The following is a 15,244-nucleotide window of genomic DNA, read 5'->3' on the forward strand; positions in this document are numbered from 1 at the left end:
TTTTTTTGCTACTCTGAAAAGAAGAGGGTATGAAGCAATGACTGCTGCCATATTCCTTTGTCAGGATAAGTGTAGGGCAGTGATCACTTAATTTAAATTTTTTTTTAAGTTCAGGAAATGGGAATTGTAAAAGCTTCTGAGGGATACCAGTAGTCCGATGAAGTGGAGAAACACTGAAATGGCCTGTAAAATTTACCGTTTAACATGTAATAGCATGCAATATGAAGCACGATACCCTTATTCCGTTATTTTTCTGTATGAAGAATGCTGCTCTGCAGAACCATGTGCACAGCATACATTGATTACTACATGAAAGTATTTTATGCATCTTGTTTTATGTGCCTTATTACTGGATATTGTTCAAATCTATACTCCAAGATACCTAAATAATTTATAAAGCTTAGAAATTGTTTGATACAGTACAGGGAAAAGTTTATTTGTCCTTGAAACCTTCTGTAAGGTGGCAGTTGCAAAAGTGTCCATATAAAGATGCTTGAGTGAAGGAATGGTTATGATATAAGCAAATGCTTGTACTAGTAATTTTCATATCCTGAGTATGGTGTTGTATTTCTGTTTCTTCTTGCAAAGATTTAGAAATAAGCTGTGTGAAGATCTCATAAAAATTCTTTTCTTTTGACAGTTCTGTTAGAAGAAGAAATTGTCAAGACATCTGGACCAGTATGAAAGAGGATTTTGTAATTAGCTTTAAAAAACTAGGCTAAGCATCTAGCTTTCTGCAAATGAGAGGTTTTTTGGGTTTTGTTTTTTGGGGCTTTTTTTGTTGTTTTAAAGCAGCATACATGCCTGAAGTTAGCTTTTGTTTTGACACAACCAACATTTCCTTAAATGGCTTCCTATAGCTGATAGTCAGTAGGGCCAGGTTGCTCAATTGTATGGTGAATGTTAAAATATTTTTTCATTTTTATAAGTAAGTTACATTAAACTTTTACCAATTAAACATTTTGGTAATTGGCTTGTTTTTTTCTAACTATGTGAATAATGTACTGTATTTTTTGCGGTCTGAAACATACACACTCCTCCGATATGTATTTTACCTCTCCACATTTGTTCAGTTGTAAGAATGGAATTTTGTTTTTTGCTGCTGTGTTCACTAGTTTTGCAAAGAGAAAAGGTATGTAACTTCATCTGATTACATTAAACTCAGTTGTTAACTAAAGCACAATTTAGTTAACTCTCTAGTTTGTATGTACTGTTTCTGAATTAGGACTGTATTTGTGGTCACAGAGCTTGGAAATTTATTAGCGAATATGATAACCTCTTTTGCAGTGGTTGGCTAAGCTTCGTTATGTAAACAGCTTTGATCAATGCAATATATTTTATTGCCCAGAGCATGTATTTTACATTCTATCAGTAGGTATTATTTCTAGGAATGTCTTCAAATAGTTGGTTAAATCTGATTTGAGTGTTCAGTTTCACTTAACATGCTTGACAACCAGGTTTGGTTTAGGCTTTGTACATAAGCAAAGGCACTGGCTGTCCTAATAACACCAGCCAACCAATTTATCACAATATAAACTGGCTGGGGAGTTAATTCTAAATTCACTTCATATAAATGACATCAGTTTTGTTCATGAACTGAATTTTGAGATGTAGAGTATCGGATGTCAATCATAGACCTGCAGGTGAGAATAAATTACTAAAGTTATGGTCTTTTCCATATGTGGGATGATATAAATACTGCTTTGTTAGAGCCTGCTTTTTAACAGTGCACATGTTTAGAAGTATTTTCAAATGTGCTTTCAAGGAAAAATATGTTAACATCTTTAGAAGAGATTAAATTATTTCATTATACCTAAGTTGATATTTAATTTATCGAAGCCTGGGGCCGAGAAGGTCTATCCTGGCAGTGTATAAAGGATTCATGGGGGGAATGGAAAGAGTACATGTGGGTTTTGGAGAAAGAATTCTTTGGCTGTAAAGGAAAAACAAGATTTTCTATGTTAAATATTTTTTGCGTGATGGTGGCAATCATAACAAATGAGTTGGAAATAGTATGATGACACTTGAGCTTTGCAAAATGAGAAGTGTTTGGTAAATTCTTTATATAGCAAGTGTTTCCAGTCAGCTTGTTCAAGGAAGGAAAAGTGGCTCCTCTGCTAAAAGGAAAAATAATTAAAATAGAAGTTTAGATGCAAACATTTTTTTTTTTATGAAGGAGATTGTTCGGCATTTAAAGTTTCTTGCATAACTTCATATAAAAATGTTTTAAACTCAATTTATTTGATATTAATGCACTAATTGAGAAAACATTATTTTTTTGTACTAACAGAATAGGTTTATTTTTAGCCTGTGTGTAGGTCCTTTGGCAGGATTGCTTCTTAAGATTTTTTTTTTCCAAGTTGTTTAAGACAGCAACAAACCAATGACAGACGTTTAATATCAATTACAGTGCTTTGTTCTAAAGGAACAAGTCCAAAAAATTGTGTTAAAAATGATTGCAGATCAGATGCCAAGTAGACCTAAGTCTCCCATGCTGTTCACAGCATATATACAGGGCAGGCACAGGTTGCTTTGCATTACCTTCCTTATGCTATATGTCCTTTAATCTTTATGCCCAGTGTGACACTTAGGAGAATTACCTTTTGAGAAAATACAGCAGTCATCTTTCCATACTTACTGAATTTTATGTGGACTTTGTGTAAAGAACTATAACTGCGGTAGCACTTTGTGATGTAGGTGTACCCAACTAGGAGTTCAAATAAAACATTGTTTCACCTACTGTTACCTGATGGCCTAGCAACAGCCTTTACCCCTTCTCTTTTCTGTCCCTGAGGTTAAAAAGGCCAGTTTCTTTCTTGCAGTGAAAGATGAAGTCCAAGAACTAGATCTAAAAAAAGAATACTATTCATGCTTTGGCTACCCAAATCCAAAAATAAAACTGCCCATCAGTGAGCTTTGAATGCACCTCTGTTCAACAGGTGCTCTCCCAGTTGTCTGAAATTGCTCTCCACTGTGAGAGGATGCAAAGTCTGAAGGATGTATGGGTGAAGGATGTAGAGGTGGGGCTGGAACTGAATCTCATTTCAGCAGCTGAGCTGCAGTTGTGCTACAGCTGACCCAGTACATTTGTGTATTATACGCAGTGAAACATGCCAGTAGAACTGGTGATGAATTTCTCCCTTCCAAGAATAGCAGGTTTGTTTATTACCTTGGTGGATATTTGAATTGTCTTTGACAAAAGAGAGACTAACCGTAGTTGCACTGCAACTTAAGGTAGTTTTTACATTAATGTAGTAGAGAAATGGGCCATGCTCCTTTTAAATGTAAGGATGCCACCTTTCTTCTGTAAGGCAAGCTAGAGGTTTCAGCTGCTCAGAAAACACAGCTTCTGGATCCTTTGTTAGAAGGCATTATCCTTATATAATTCTGGTAACTTGCTCAGGAGAAAGTGTGGGTTTTAAAAATCTTGTACTGAATGATTCTTTTTGACTAGCACTAAGCAGAAGGTAAGTATGTGCTCAGTGATCCTGGCTTTTGTGAATTCCACTTTGAAGGCCTATTGCGCTTTCCAAGCATTGCAAAGGAAGTGCCTTTTCTTTATCCTGAGTTCAGGATTCCGCTTGTGGTCATGTATGTGAACTTTAAATTGAAACCTACAACCCATACTGCTGAGGTAGAACTTGAACTCATCAACATGAAGCCTTTGTTCTGCAAAAAGTGGTTGTATTGCTTTTCAAACTCATGCCTTTTGAAATAGGTAATTAGTAGTCATTTGCATAAATAAACCTGAGGAGTTTCAGCTCTTTACAATTTCATACAGCTCTGTTTCACTACATCAGCACTAATCTTGAATTGTTTTACCATTTTAAAAGGCTTGGGATTAATTTAGTTGCAATGTTAATATAGAAAATCTTTCGTTAATATCATTGAAATAATACTGATCCCTTTCATGGCAGATGTGTTCTTAAGTACTGTTTAGAGCAAACTTGTTTAAAGATTACTTCACATTGCGATAGTCTTTCTCATCACTTTTTCAGATAGCCTTTGTAATCATTAAGTGCATAAGTACACGATTGTGTGATAAATTTTAATCTATTTTTATACAGTAGAGCCCTTCAGGATATATGTGAAATTTTTTTAATCTTTGTTTGCATTGTGCTAATGACTTTGTAATTTAAAGGTCAGTGTAAAGCACAATATGTTGGCTGAAGGAGCCCATGCAATTTTAATACTGCTTAGCAGGCTGGTGAAAAGAGCAGTCTTTAACAGTATGCATGTTCTGTGGGAGTTACTGGTTTGTGAAAGTGCAGATATTGAAGAGAGAATACCAGTGGACTGGAAAGTTGTTAAAGCTTAATGATATCCTGCAGTTAGATAAATGCCAAGACAAACCAACCATGCTTATTTTCAAGCTAGGATAAATTGATTTTGTCATAATTTCTTATTTGATGAATTATAAATAATGTCTTGTGTCAATATGATTTTCTCCTGCTATTCACGTAATAGCTTGTCTAGAGTAACTTCTCCTTTTCAGTGCAACTCAGTTTTGTCCTGAAAAAAGTTTGTGCATTATGAGTAAATATACAGTAATGAAATGTACTTAAAAACCTGTCTTCTGTACAGGTGGGTTTTTGTTTTCCTCCTTCCCCCTCCCCCCCGCCCCGCTTCAATGAAATCCTGTATTAAACATCCTCAAAGTAACAAGATATTTAGGGGAGTGGGTTGGTTGTTTGGGTTTTTTAAGACATATTGTCAGGTTATTTAGGGACCAGCATTCTGCCATTGATGTTGGGTGTAAGCTTAAACTTAAAACACAGTGTTAAAATTTGTTAACGTTTTTCAGGAAAGATGCGCATTGCAAATGTCGGTATATTGTAATGCAGAAGTAAAATGAAAATTGCCTAGAGGATTTTACTTGCTTAGAAGTTGTGGTACGTGGAAAATAAGCTTAGAAATTATTATTTTCTTCTTGTAATAATCTAATGCTAACCATAGAACTACCTAAACCAATACAGCTTTCTCTCCCCTCTAATTTCATTGCATCTTTTTCTTGCAGAAAACCAGAATATATTGTTTGATATAAAATACGAGTGTTTGGTCTGTCTTCCAGCTCTTAATGAGGTATCTTTGCAAGGAAGAAAGTTAACTTGAAAGAAATTAAATCCTCCATTTAATGAAATAACACACTTTGATCTGTTTTTGATGTGTGTCTGATCTTTCCAGCAAGCTGAATTTGACCTATTTAAACTTATTTTTTTCAAATGAGAGTTTTGGAACACTCTTACCCACCCTGATTAAAACAAGTACAGCATTGTCAGTCTTACTGCAAGCTCCCCATGAATACTGCCTTACTGATATATCTAGTTTGTTTTGTTGCAGTTACTACCTATCATGTAATAGTTTATGTAAACTGAAACTGTATTGATAGTGCTTTGGGTATTTTTACTGGAAAATCAGCTGAGATAACCAATGTTGATACATTAAGCAGTGGTGACCACTAACTGGACCGTCTTAAGTAGTCATATATAGAAGGGCTTCTTCTTAACTTAGTCATCCAGTGTTGTGCTACAGAGGGCAGAAGCACTTTGATTTGCTGTCTCTCAAGTTTTTTGGTTTACTTTTTTGTGCTGACATGTAGAATAGTATTTTGGTTTTGGAAGATGATGGAAATACAGGCGGGTCTAGAGGAGGGCCACAAAGATGATCAGGGGGCTGGAGCACCTTCCTTATGAGGACGGGCTGAGAGAGTTGGGGTTGTTCAGCCTGGAGGAGAGAAGGTTCTGGGGAGACCTTATAGTGTCCTTCCAGTACTTAAAGGGGGCCTACAGGAAAGATGGGGAGGGACTTTTCATCAGGGAGTGTAGCAACAGGATGAGAGGTAACGGTTTTAAACCTGGTGAGGCCACACCTTGAGTATTGTGTCCAGTTTTGGGCACCTCAATACAAGAGGGATATCGAGGTGCTGGAGCAGTGCAGAGGAGGGCAACGAAGCTGGTGAAGATCCTGGAGAATAAATCTTATGAGAAGCGATTGAAGGAGCTGGGACTGTTTAGTTTGAGGAGGAGAAGGCTGAGGGGAGACCTCATCACTCTCTACAGCTACCTGAAAGGACATTGTAGAGAGGTTGGTGCTGGTCTCTTCTCACAGGTAATTAGTGATAGAACAAGAGGAAATTGCTTTAAACTGCAACAGGGGAGATTCAGAATGGACATTAGAAAAAAAATTTTCACAGAAAGAGTGGTCAGACAGTGGAATAGGCTGCCCAGGGAGGTGGTGGAGTCACCATCCCTGGATGTGTTTAAGGGTCGTTTAGATGAGTGTTTGGGGGATGTGGGGTAGGGGAGAACTTTGTAGAGTAGGGCTGATGGTTGGACTCGATGATCCCAAGGGTCTTTTCCAACCTGAATGATTCTATGATTCTGTAAATGGAAAGAGGGTAGATTTAGGTTAGATATTAAGAAGACATTCTTTACTGTGAGAGTGGTGAGACACTGGCACAGGTTGCCCAGAGAGGTTGTGGCTGCCCCCTCTCTGGAAGTGATAAAGGCCAGGCTGGATGGGGCTTTGAGCAACCTGGTCTAGTGGAAGGTGTCCCTGCCCATGGCAGGGAGTTGGAACTAGATGATCTTTAAGGTCCCTTCCAACCCAAACCATCCTATGATTCTATGAAACTGGTCCATAGCTATTGTTAACTTACTGTGTATCGGGTCATCTCCTGTGGTGCTGTGTAATGAAAAATCTCATTGTTTGTTTAATAACATGAACGCAGTAAGGGGAGAACATGTGTCTTGCCAAGTGCACTGAGGAAACAATTTAATTGATCTCCTAAATTCTGCCTTGTTATTCCCATTTCCTATTTTCAGAGAAAGTCCCCATCTTGTGCATTTCATAGTGCTGGAATTAGGTGAAGAGTAGGTTTTAGAAAGGCTACAGTAGATGTCACTGATCTATGCCTGTCTGGTTCTTCCCTTCTAAGGTATTTTTTCTTGTTCCTCAGGTCTCCTTCTCCTACCTATATGTGTCATTTGGTTCATTTCAATAAATGTGCAGGAAAAAGTACAATTCAGTGGAAGTCCACTATAAACTCTAAAGTTTAATATAGTGGAATTGTAGTGAATCTTATAATTTAAAGAAGTTAGAATAACAGATCTACACATAGATTATGTGGATTCAATGTTCTTTCTTCCTACGCTTCCTGGGATTACTGATTTTGAGGTATGACCAGAAATCAAGTGTAATGCTTTGAGGATACTGTAAATGAACATGGTTTATTAGTGGATAGAGCTGTTGCTTTTCTTTTGGACAGTCTAAAATAGTTCTGTGTCAGAACAGTAGTTCCAGCTTCCTCCTTTTGTCAATTAAATGTGTGCATATCTGTAATAGAAACCTTACAAGATCTGTCAGGTAATGGGAGAGTTTAATATGTACAAAACCAAGATGGTTGATACTGCTGTCCTCTCAGGAGCAATCTTACATCTACCTACTGAGGGAAGAGAATAATATGTGAGAATTCTTGTGCTTTATTTTGGAATTTAAATGCCCAGACTCTTCTTCTTCTTAATTAAATAATTTAACTTTTATAAACATGAACCATATGAACTTAAAAATGCTTTCAGCAGACTCCAGTAGTAAAATAACAATTCTTCAGCAAAAGATTTTTATAGGCAGCATTATTTCAACCATTAGGTTTCATAAACTTGAGATTGCCATACCAATTTCCATTAGCACACCATATATGCATTAAATATACCAAGACAAGTGGAGTGTACCTGTGCCAGGTACAATATGTGAAACTTTGTCTAGTGTAACCCAGGTATTGACAGTACTGTTTTTACTTCGGTCACAGCGTGGATGGGGCAACTGGTTTGGTTTTCAAGAAAGTTCTAACACTCCACTTGAAAATAAAATAATAGTTTTCATGCTCAGTTGATATTTGTACCTCAGACATACATTGTAACTTGCATCATTTGAAAAAATACTGCATTTTTTGAACAGCAACAGTTTCTCTTCATTCTCTTCTGCAAAGTAACACTGAATTTGATCAGAAACTGTAGCTAGATGATTGTGTCAGAGCCTTGTGCAGGTTTAAGTCATTCAGTCTGTAGTAAAACTTGCCTGAGTTATTTTCAGGTAAATATCTGATTAATTCTATATGCCCTGTGGATTGGTGTAGCCCGGAGTTCAGTTTGTTTCAAAATAAATACATTTAAGAAAAAATTCTATGCTTCAGTGGATTTTTCAGATAAGGACCGAAGCAAGTCCTTATAAATAGCAGAGTTCATAAACCGTGGGTAGGAGTCTCTGTGCATTAAGGTATAAATTTGAAGCTGTGCGTCATCAAAGGTGTGTTGCGAGGGTTCCAGCATATTTCGGTTAATAACTTCTCTTACTCTGGAGTCCAGACTGACCTGCATATTAAAATAGAAAATCAGATAAATAATAGTGGTTAATAGTATATGGGGATTTTCAGGTTGATTTTATTGGTTGAAAAGGCAGTCTTTTTAACCATTTCAGCTGGTGTTCTTCAAGAGTGTAAAAACTGCTAAATATACTTAGGCAAAAAAATTACTGTGGTAAAATTTGAAAGTAGTAATCTCTTGAGTATGGATAGAGAAATGTTCTCACTGAGGCGACCTTACTTTGACCAAGACTGCCTGCAATCCCATTATTGCTGAAACCTGAGAAACTGGCAGGCTATTTCCAGACCAACTTCCTGCTCTGTAGTAGAAGATTTGTAATTTTTTGTGACAGTTTGTTTCCTTGGGAGTTAGCGCTGTTGTAAAGAGACTGAATTTAGAGTAAAAAATATGGCACAGATGAAAGCCTTAACCTGGGAAGCTGTAGCTTAATCAAATTCCTGTGTTAAAAAGCAGGGTGAATTAATGTGAACCACAGGTATGGCTATATAATGATTTCATACAACATACAAGTAATGTCTTTTTTTTTTTTTCTGCAAGGCTCTAGTCTCTGTAGAAAGATATCAGTATTACTGGAATAGACTACTTAGATTTAAACAGCATTTTTATAAGTATGAAAGTATAGCTTGCACTGCAAACAATTGAGTTTTGCAAGGATATTGGAAGGTTTAAAATTCTAGCCTGCTTGGCAAGATTATACTCAAACTGAACTGAGGTGTCTTTGAAACTTCACATGTTTGCTAACAGCAAAGCGATAGGTAGTTCTGAAAACTTTCAGGAAATCAGTGTGTTCTATGCCATATTTTTCTGCTGCTCTTTGAGCAACTTGTGCTTATAAGTAACACTTTATTTGTGGTTACTGTGCTTTTGGAGAGATGCACACACCACCTTCCTAGTGCAAAGGAAAAAGCAACAGATTTGTCCAATAAGTAAATTTTAAGTTGAGCCAGGATAAGTGATCATCTGTATATTTGTGCCTTGAACTAAAGATTTTACACGAGCATGCCAGCGTAGCATAGGAGGAGCTTTCTTACAGCTAGTTTTGACCATCTCACCTCAGTGATGGGTCTGCCTTTTTCTCCTAAATCTCTACTTGTTGGCAGTGGAATGTGGGGGGGAAAAGTTCTCGCTGGGTATTGTTGTAGCTTTAAATGCATGTTAGAACTAACTATGCAGAGCAACATCAAATAATGTACTGGGAAAAGTAATATACCTCTTTTGGAGAAAGGATAGAAATATAATCTTCATAAATCAGTCTTGCTTTTTCTTCAATGACACTTTTGTTGGATTCTTGTTTTAGTTCCTCACAGGCTATCCAGAAAAGCATGTTTTCCTCACTGAATTCTGTTCGTAGAAATTCACGAAAAGCATTTCTGCCAGCTGGAGTAAGCATCAACTTGTCAAATGATTGAGCCCAGGCATTTACTTCTTCAAGAGTAGGAGCAGGGCTTCAGGAAGGAGGAGAGGACAAGAAGAGAGAAATGAGTGAATATTACTCTTTGCAGCTGGGCGGAGGCATCTGCCATCATGATGAAACAAAATTGCAAGATTCATGGGGCTCTTAATTTCTCACCAGAACTACCCAAGTGCAAACTCTAATAAACATAAGATGTGTTTTAAAAGTGTGCTTATCAAAAGCTCCGATGCAGATGATTGCCAGTACTTTGATGCAGAAATTGCAGTTTACTGCTCAAAGTAATTGCAACAAAGAAGTCCCTCTGCAACAGCTAAGCATTTTTTCTATATCTAATAGTCCTTGTTGAATCAGTGTTAAAAATTGAATGAAAATACATAGAAAGAAGCAATGATTCAAACCCTATAAAAGGTACCCTCCTGTCTACTACAGTTTTACAGGTGCTCCTACGTGTTTGAGCAATTCTGAAGAGACAGTTGCCTGACTCTTGGGAGGATCTGAGCTCCTCTTTTATTATTTTTGTAGGGCTGAGCACTGACAGTTAGCTTCATCACATAGTTGCTGGGTGGGAACAGGATGTATTTAAAAAGTAGTTCAGAAAAAAGAGACTGTGTTTACAATGCTGGTTTTGGTCTGCCATGTTATGAAAGTGGGGATGTGGTTAGATGCTGCGTATAAATAAGGTAAAAGATTACAGGTCAGACCTTTGGCACCTTAGGAGGTAAAGAGACAGAGGACTGCAAATTCAGCATAAATGACAAATAGATAATGATTATTTACATATTTCAGGTAATGCACTTTATTTAGTATGGTTTGGGTTTTCTTCATTTTAGCTTGACAGTACACTTAGTAAAGACCATACCTTTCCTCACAGTTTGGAATACCCTCTGCTTGGAGTTCGTGAGATGTTCTTCTTGCTCTCTCCTCCTCTTGATTTCTAACTGTAAGACTACAAGGTAGCAAACAAAATTTTAGTCAACTTCATAGAGGAGAAGGCTGAACATATACCAGTTGCTTTTCCTCTGATATTAAAAGAAAAATTGACTGGTAGGACAGAAGCTAACAAGTAGTGACATTACCCATAGTTATACTCTGACATCAGTTTTACCTGGTAAACTTTAATGTAGATGAACACTGTTCAGTATTGTATCACAGACTTTCTATACAGGGACTGTAGATTTATAGAATATCTTGAGTTGGAAGGGACCCATAAAGATCGAGTCCAATTCCCTATATAGAGTATACATGAGGGTGTGTGTATATATATATATGGTGTATATATATGTATTCATGAGTACCCTTTATCACATACTGAATCTTTTCTCCATTGATGCTTATTATAATGTGTATGCTTGATGCAGTGTTTTTACTGAGGTTCACTAGATGCAGTGGTTTTATGTGGGTTAGACTTAAAGGTTGGTTGTTCTGGTTTCTGTTTTTTTTTTTTTTTCTCCTTGGCTATTTTTTATATCCATAAGGCACAATGAGGGCCAAGACTGGTTTAGAATGGTGAAACCATGTTACAAGAAAGCCAGAGTTCAGAGGCTGGAGCACAGGTTTTAAGCAAGCTAGACACTTCTGTATGTGATGTTGGAAGTGTAAGCATCTTTCAGATTTCAAATGTGGATATAGCCAGATTGTGTGGTAATTGATTGCAACTTAAAGTATGTGCTTCAGAATGTGAGGTCTGGCACACAAAGAGCAGATATATCATTGCTGAATATCATTTTGAGTATGTCTGACTGGAAATGAGTATTAGTTTGTTTGTAGCATTACAGAAGAATGTTTGCTGCAATCACTAGTGATCACAGAATTTTTCATGTCCCACAGAAGGGTAGCTGTAAACTCCTGCTGCTTTCATCAAATGTTAGTTTAAATAACTAGTTTTTAAAAATTCCTTTTGTAATTGTAGATGATTCTTTTTCCTTTGAGACTGGATTTGAGAATATACATACTTCTTTTTAGGGAGTGGGGACTGTTCCAGTTCATAGGCTATTGTAGCGTAGTGAGAAATGCACGTGCATACAAATACACGTTCATGTCATCGGTAAGGCTGCTTAAAATTTGTCAAGAAGAAAAGCTCCTGGTGAATTATAACCTGTAATTTATATGAAAAGGATTCTCCAGCTGAAATAAAGCAATACAGTTATAACTTCTAAGAAAATATAAAACTTAATTTCTTCATTTCTATCTTACCTTTCTTTAATGCTAATGTTATAACAGTTTAATTGCCTTAATTGTTAAGAATCTCATTTATCTCTAGTAAGGCTTTTTGTTAAATCCGTTGATTTTTCTCTCCTTTTTGCCTTCTAAACTCATGGCTTTGTCTTATTTGCAGCCTTACTATTTACTGGTTATCTCCTCCTTTTGCTTTCTCTAGTGTTAGTCCATAATCTGCAGAGACCTGCTTTTCTCTTTGCCAAGGCAGTCCGTGCATTGAAGAGGTAGGAAAGCTTTCCTATTGCTAAGATGGAGAGCAGATACTACAAACACTTTTTTTTCTGCAACATCCGAACCATACATTTAAACCCATGAACTATTTCAATTCCCCTTTTCAGGGGGGGGGAAAAAAAGTAGTTAATGTTAGTTCTCTGTTCTTTTGGGGTGTATAGGTCTCAATCCTTTACTATCCTTTTTATCAGTGATTCTGGCCTTTTTAAAATATGAACAGTGATAGATTATCTATTCCTTACACACAGACAAGAAGTGATATGCTTGTTAGAGGAGTTATTGGATTGAAGGGAACCAACAGATCTAACAGGAAGGATTGCAGTCTTCCTAAGATAAATGCACAAAAGGGTAAAAAGACAAAAGAAATAACAAAAGCTTCTTTAAGAGAACATGTCATGCCTCAGAAAATTACTTGAGTGCAGGCTCTTTCCCTAGAAATGTACAGGTAAAGAAAAAAGACACTAGTGCAACACTGCATCTCAGGATCTCAAAGAGTAACAGGCTGGAGGCTTGGGTGTTGGCTTTAGGAATGAACACAAGCTCTGAGTATTGAGCTGAGAGCCTCATTTCACCATGTCTTCATTCTAAATCTACTATTAAGAGTATGTTGAATATTGGATGTTCAACAACTCAGCCGCATGACTCATGTAGACTGTTATTTTTATTCCTATTCATAATTTTTCTCTTCAAAGTACTTGAGCTATTTTGAGGAAAGGCTCTATGAACAGGGAATATAAATAGCTTAATTATGGCTTGTTTTGCATTTCTTGCTACTAGAAAACAATTGTTCTCAAAAAAAAATCCGAAATTATTTTAAAGCTAAAACAAGCTGCTCTGTTTTGGAGCTGTACTGGTTTCCCAGATGATTCTGAAGTGCAAATAGGAATTTTAAGCATCATGAAATTTGGGTACTTTCACACACCCTTGAGTAAAGTGCTTTCTTTGAATTGTTTGAATAGTGAGGTGCACAGAAAATGAGCACCCTGAAAAATACCAGGTAAAATGACAAAAAAGTACTTTATCAACAGTTCTAAAGATATTTTATGTATCTGACTTAGTAGATAAATATGCCTTATTTTTTCTTTTTATGGAAAGACAAGTGTTTATGTAATGGAGCTCTAGACCGAGTCACTTGTGATTGCACTGGACAACTGTTCAGATGACACTGGATGCTCTATGGGATGCTTTAACAGAGATGCCATTCTGCAAGGTGGTAAACTGACCCTGTATAGGCACAGTACTCTACCTTAGTTTACCTCTAAGCACCTGCTGAAAAGCATGCTAAGATCAGAGCCAGAGTTCTTGCCAACTTGCAAGAAATCTCCAGGCGGCCTTTTGTCCTGTCAAATTATTCACTATTTGCATTTAGGGAGGGCAGAACTGGCTTCGGATGAGCTGAGTACCAAAAGCAAAGGAATGATCAGCCTGCTCTTCCCTTGCTTTCCAGTGTGTTCTTCAAAGCATTTGCTATCAGCTGCTGTTGCAAAAAAATAATGGTGAAATAGATTCCTAGCCTGGGCTGTAAGGTTATTTGAGTTATTCCCTTCACCTCAGTGCCAGGTTTGCTTTCTCTGAAGTGTTTATATGGTGCATAGTGCATTTATAAGAAGCACTCAGCTTGCTGTCAGTGTTTTGGTTCAAGTCCTATGGCTGTTTAAGGCTTTTTTTCATTGAAATATGCAAGTTCTGGTCTTGCCCGTTAAGTAACAGTTGTCCCCAAACAGATACAGGTCTTTTGGGTATGGGAAGCTTTACTTCAGTTTTGAATGAAGTCACTTGGATTTGGAGGAGCTGGTAAGAGAGAGAAGGTGAACCCATTAATCTAAGGAATTGACCGATTCCTTTTCCTGTTTTGCTTTGCCCCCCTGATAACTTTTTCCCCCTTAACACCTTGTAATGGGACTTATTCTGAATTATGTTCTGTTTAACTCCTCATCTTCAGCAAATTACCCACAACGTTTAAAGTCTGATCCTAAGGATTAACTTCATATGAGTTGCAGGTGCCATGAGCTGGCAACGCTAATGACTACTGATCCAATTGCCTTCAAAACAAAAGAACACTGCTGGGGACCGTCATTCATTTTCTGACCTACAAATTCTTCCACCTTCTCTGAACTCCATTTAACACAGTCTGTGCTGCTTGTTAAGTCCCAGCCTTAAATCTAAATCTGTGACATTCTGGTATTGCTTTCAGTTTTTAGTGGAAGCACTGGTGAAGGTCAAGGCTGAGGAGAACAAGTCTGGCACAACACAGACCTTCCATTACACAGTATTGACAACAAAAGTTTAACAGATACTGTACAGAGATTTTTTTTCTTTTTTAAAGTCTATTATTTCAATGGCAGGAAAAAGAGTAAACTGGAGTGGAAGGTTGTGTCCTGTACTAGAGCACTGTCATCTCAGTCCCAGATTTGCAGAATTACCCAGGTGGTCTGTTTGGCTTATGTTGTCCTATACACAGGTTACTGCCTCCCTCCCCTGCTACTCCGTTCGCCAGAGACTTGAATGAGAGGGGTTACCACGAGCAGCTGCAGCAACAGCACCAACAAAAGCAGCAGGCATTGGAACCTCGATTTCCTGTGCTGTGCTGAGTCTGCGCAGTGCCTGGGTTCTCCTGGGTCGTAGACATCTGCCGTTTGCGCATCTCCATCCGCTCTGATCCCATGGGCTGCAAGACAGCAAGAGAAGGGGGAAGTAAGAAACATTTCTCTTTTTTCTTCTTTGCTTTAAAAGTCTCACCAAGAAGTGCTGAAGGCCACAGCTCCAAAGGAACTGAAAAGCTAAATGCTTGATTTCCACACACACCCCACCCCCCCCCCAAGCTCTTAGGTGTTGAATCCTTTGGAAGACTCACTCATTTTAAGTGCCGTGATGGAAGGTAAAGGGGCTAATGAATTCTGCACATGGGTGGGAATACAAAGAGGAGAGAGCAGTGATGCAGAGAGCAAAAGGTGGAAGTGAGAGGTCTCTGAGCTGCAGGTCTTGGCACAGGGGAGTTGAA

The 15,244-nt window shown here is 37.7% G+C and overlaps 2 protein-coding genes across 3 annotated transcripts in view; one reads left to right on the forward strand and one right to left on the reverse strand.

Moving 5' to 3' along the window:
- The window catches only part of LOC141921130 (acyl-protein thioesterase 1), a 50,891-nt gene extending 49,933 nt beyond the window's left edge, over window positions 1–958 (forward strand). Inside the window, exon 17 of the mRNA XM_074819237.1 lies at window positions 641–958. Within this exon, the coding sequence (XP_074675338.1) occupies window positions 641–649 (9 nt within the window). The 3' untranslated portion in view covers window positions 650–958. The remainder of the gene's footprint in view (window positions 1–640) is intronic.
- A 5,311-nt stretch (window positions 959–6,269) lies between these two features.
- Window positions 6,270–15,244, reverse strand: part of RGS20 (regulator of G protein signaling 20) — a 41,363-nt gene continuing 32,388 nt past the window's right edge. For both annotated transcript variants that reach the window (XM_074819196.1, XM_074819205.1), the window contains exons 2-5: window positions 14,763–14,911; window positions 10,655–10,741; window positions 9,592–9,826; window positions 6,270–8,369 (exon numbers count right to left, since the gene is read on the reverse strand). In XM_074819196.1, the coding sequence (XP_074675297.1) occupies window positions 8,181–8,369; window positions 9,592–9,826; window positions 10,655–10,741; window positions 14,763–14,911 (660 nt within the window). In that variant the 3' untranslated portion in view covers window positions 6,270–8,180. The remainder of the gene's footprint in view (window positions 8,370–9,591; window positions 9,827–10,654; window positions 10,742–14,762; window positions 14,912–15,244) is intronic.

The sequence above is a fragment of the Strix aluco genome, chromosome 1 (genome assembly GCF_031877795.1).
Source record: "Strix aluco isolate bStrAlu1 chromosome 1, bStrAlu1.hap1, whole genome shotgun sequence".
In the NCBI taxonomy this organism is placed as follows: Eukaryota; Metazoa; Chordata; class Aves; order Strigiformes; family Strigidae; genus Strix; species Strix aluco.